Below are 2,964 nucleotides of genomic sequence, written 5' to 3'. Positions count from 1 at the left end.
TCTTGTTTTCTCTCTCTCTCTCTCTCTCTCTCTCTCTATCCCTCTCTGGTCAAAAATAAATACATACATACATACATAAAGTTAAATAAAATAATTCTGTAAAAAAATCTCTAATCTGAAATTTTAAATGCCCCAAATCCTAAATTATTTTTAAAAAAGAATGATTTATTTTAAGTATTCAATTCATTTTAATTTGACAAGGGAGAGACAGATAAGGAAAGAGAAAGCAAGCTGCCAGGTCCCCAACTCAAACCTTAGTTGGCCCTGTGGGAGCCCAGCGCCTTAATCACCATGCCATTTGCTGGCTCGAAATCGAAAACTTCTTAAGTACTGACTGATCTCATGTGATAGATTGCACTCAAAACACTGTAGTTCAAAAATATCATATACAGGGAACCAGAAGTTAGCGTAATGGCTATGTCGCTGGACTCCCACGTAGTCGACCGCGGTTCGCGTCCCGGACCCGGTGGCTTAAAACTCACGCCGGGCGTGTGTGCGTGCGTGCCCAAGATCCCGAGAGGAGAATGGAGAAGGAATTGAGGCGTGACCATCCCCCCTGGGGGGTGATTTCTCGCTTTCTGTCTCTATCTCTCTCTATCTGGCGAGTGCATGCGCCCTATAGTGAAAACCTCTCCAAAAATATATATATATATCATATACAGTTATCTTCAGGCTATGCATATAAGGTATATATGAAACATAAATGGATTTCATATTTAGACTTTGCCCCATCCTCAGGATATCTCATTTTATATATACACGTTCCAAAATCTGAAAAAATCCAAAATCAAAACATTGGGAAGCATTTGCGATAAAGGATACTTAACCTATATCTGTACTGCTTGTTTAATAATAACATGTTTTACAGCCTGCACTCTGCACCCATATTGATTCAACCCTTTTAACTTTGGTGAATATTTAATCATATGCGTTGACTGAATATGGCTTTATCAATAGTGTCGCCTTGTTCTTCCTGCCCTCCAAAGCAGAAGTTTTTAGTTGTAGTTAAAGTATGAGATGGGCTTTCACTCTTTTCCTTTTCTGTACTGCTTTTACAGGGACTGTGTTGGGAATCTTGGAAGCACTGCCAACATGTCAGTTATAGAAGAAGCCACTAACCAACTCCTGGATGTGAACCTTTATGAGAATCAGAGGTCTGTACAAGTGACAGAAAGTGACCTCAGCAGTGGATACGAGCATCTCCAAGTTACTATCGGAGCCACTGTACCTACTGGCTTTGAGCAGACAGCTGCAGATGAAGTGAGAGAGAAATTGGGGTCATCCTGTAAAATCAGCAAAGACCGGGGCAAGATATATTTTGACGTTTCAGTGGAAAGTCTGGCTCAGGTTTGAATGAAACATTATTTTAAATAATTTTCTACATTGGTCATTTTGTGGCTACTTTCTAAGTTTCTAGACCCCTCTGGTATCCTTTGTTTGTTTATTTGTTTTTTTCCTTTCACAAGAGAAAGGCAGGTATGTACCTTCAGCAGGGTCTTACCCTGTAATTTTCCCTCTCCTCCTGAGTCTATCCCAACCAGCTAGGATAACAGGCAGGGATTTTTTCTTTCTTTTTTTTTTTTTTCCTCCAAAGAATTATTTAATTTAATTTAATTTGATCAGAGTAAGAGAGAGCAAGAGAGAGAGATGGAAAGTGAGAAAGCAAGCCACCAAGCCCAGGACTCAAACTGTAGTCGACCACATGGGGGTCCAGTGTTCTTAACCACCATACCACCCACTGACCCTGGGATTTTTCTTTAAAAAAAAAAGAAATACTTCCTCAAAGTAATAAGGATCCTAGCTACAAGCAAGCCGCAAGCCATGGGCAAGCAGGAAGCTGTTACACAGTGACTGAGGCCAGAGTTTGGTTCCTGGCCCAGCCTAAACAGGCTCAGTAGTACATGCCCATAGTCCCAGTTAACCAGGAGGCTGGGGCAGGAGAGTTATAACAAGGCCCTGTCAAAAATACCTAGCACTCTCTCTCTCTACCATATGCTCTCTCTCAGTGTCTCTCTCTTGTGAAGAAAAATAATAATTGGGGCCAGCAAGTAGTGTGGTGATTAAGGTGCTGGACTCCCAAATGACTGACCATGGTTCAAGTCCTGGACACAGTAGCCTGAAAATCACATTGGGCACATAAGCATGCATGCCCAATATCCTACGAGGAGAATGGAGAAGGGGTTGTGGTGTGGGCCATCCCCCCAGGGGTTGATTTCTCACTTTCTCTCTCATTGTCTGTCCATCTCTTTCTGACAAGTGCACATACCCTATGACAAAAAATCTTAAAAAATAATAAAAAGAAAAACAGCAATAATTAGGAATCACCAAAGGTGCAAAGTGAAGGTTGACAAACTGCCCTCTCACTTTAATAATAAAAGCTAAGATACATCCCATATACACAACATGACATATCTTCACAGACATCCCAAGCTTTCATATCCAAACTGGCATATAGTAGTCTTCCAGGATATATTTGTGGGATGAATTGTTAAACAAGTATTTCCCATTTAGTGTTATAGTTAACACGTTTAGCAGCTATGTGAAATAGGCATTTTTATGTTTAATCATTTGACTTAGGAAGAATAAGTCATTTTCCCAGGATTACTCATCTAGTTATTCCAAAACTAGAGCTTAGACCCCAGGCTCTTAGGCACTGCAGCATACAGTACCCCAGAGAGCTCTTAGGGAATATGATAAAGCCCCACTTGATTGTCTCTGTCCTTCCCTTTTACACCAAGTTCATGTCACCCACTTAACACTTTAAGCTTCTACCTTTCCGTCTGTCCTCCTTCCCTTTCTCAAGGGAAAGGCATAAGCTGATGGGTAACAAAACAGATGGGAAATATTAAAAGGAAAATTTTAAAAGTACTAAATATATTGGGGGCTAGTAGGAGGAGTGGTGATTAAGGTGCAGGACACTCCCACATGGCTGACCATAGTTCAAGTCCCAGACCTAATGGCTTG

General features: G+C 41.0%; 1 protein-coding gene across 5 annotated transcripts in view; it reads left to right on the top strand.

The window, feature by feature from the left end:
• The window catches only part of THUMPD3 (THUMP domain 3 tRNA guanosine methyltransferase), a 27,793-nt gene that overhangs the window by 1,514 nt on the left and 23,315 nt on the right, over positions 1-2,964 (top strand). For all 5 annotated transcript variants that reach the window (XM_027773262.1, XM_027773264.1, XM_027773266.1 and 2 more), the window contains one exon: positions 1,059-1,347. In XM_027773262.1, the coding sequence (XP_027629063.1) occupies positions 1,093-1,347 (255 nt within the window). In that variant the 5' untranslated portion in view covers positions 1,059-1,092. The remainder of the gene's footprint in view (positions 1-1,058; positions 1,348-2,964) is intronic.

Source organism: Tupaia chinensis, unplaced genomic scaffold (genome assembly GCF_000334495.1).
Source record: "Tupaia chinensis unplaced genomic scaffold, TupChi_1.0 Scaffold000333_1, whole genome shotgun sequence".
In the NCBI taxonomy this organism is placed as follows: domain Eukaryota; kingdom Metazoa; phylum Chordata; class Mammalia; order Scandentia; family Tupaiidae; genus Tupaia; species Tupaia belangeri.
The sequence above is the reverse complement of the archived record's forward strand: the minus strand, read 5'-3'. Positions and strand labels throughout refer to the sequence as shown.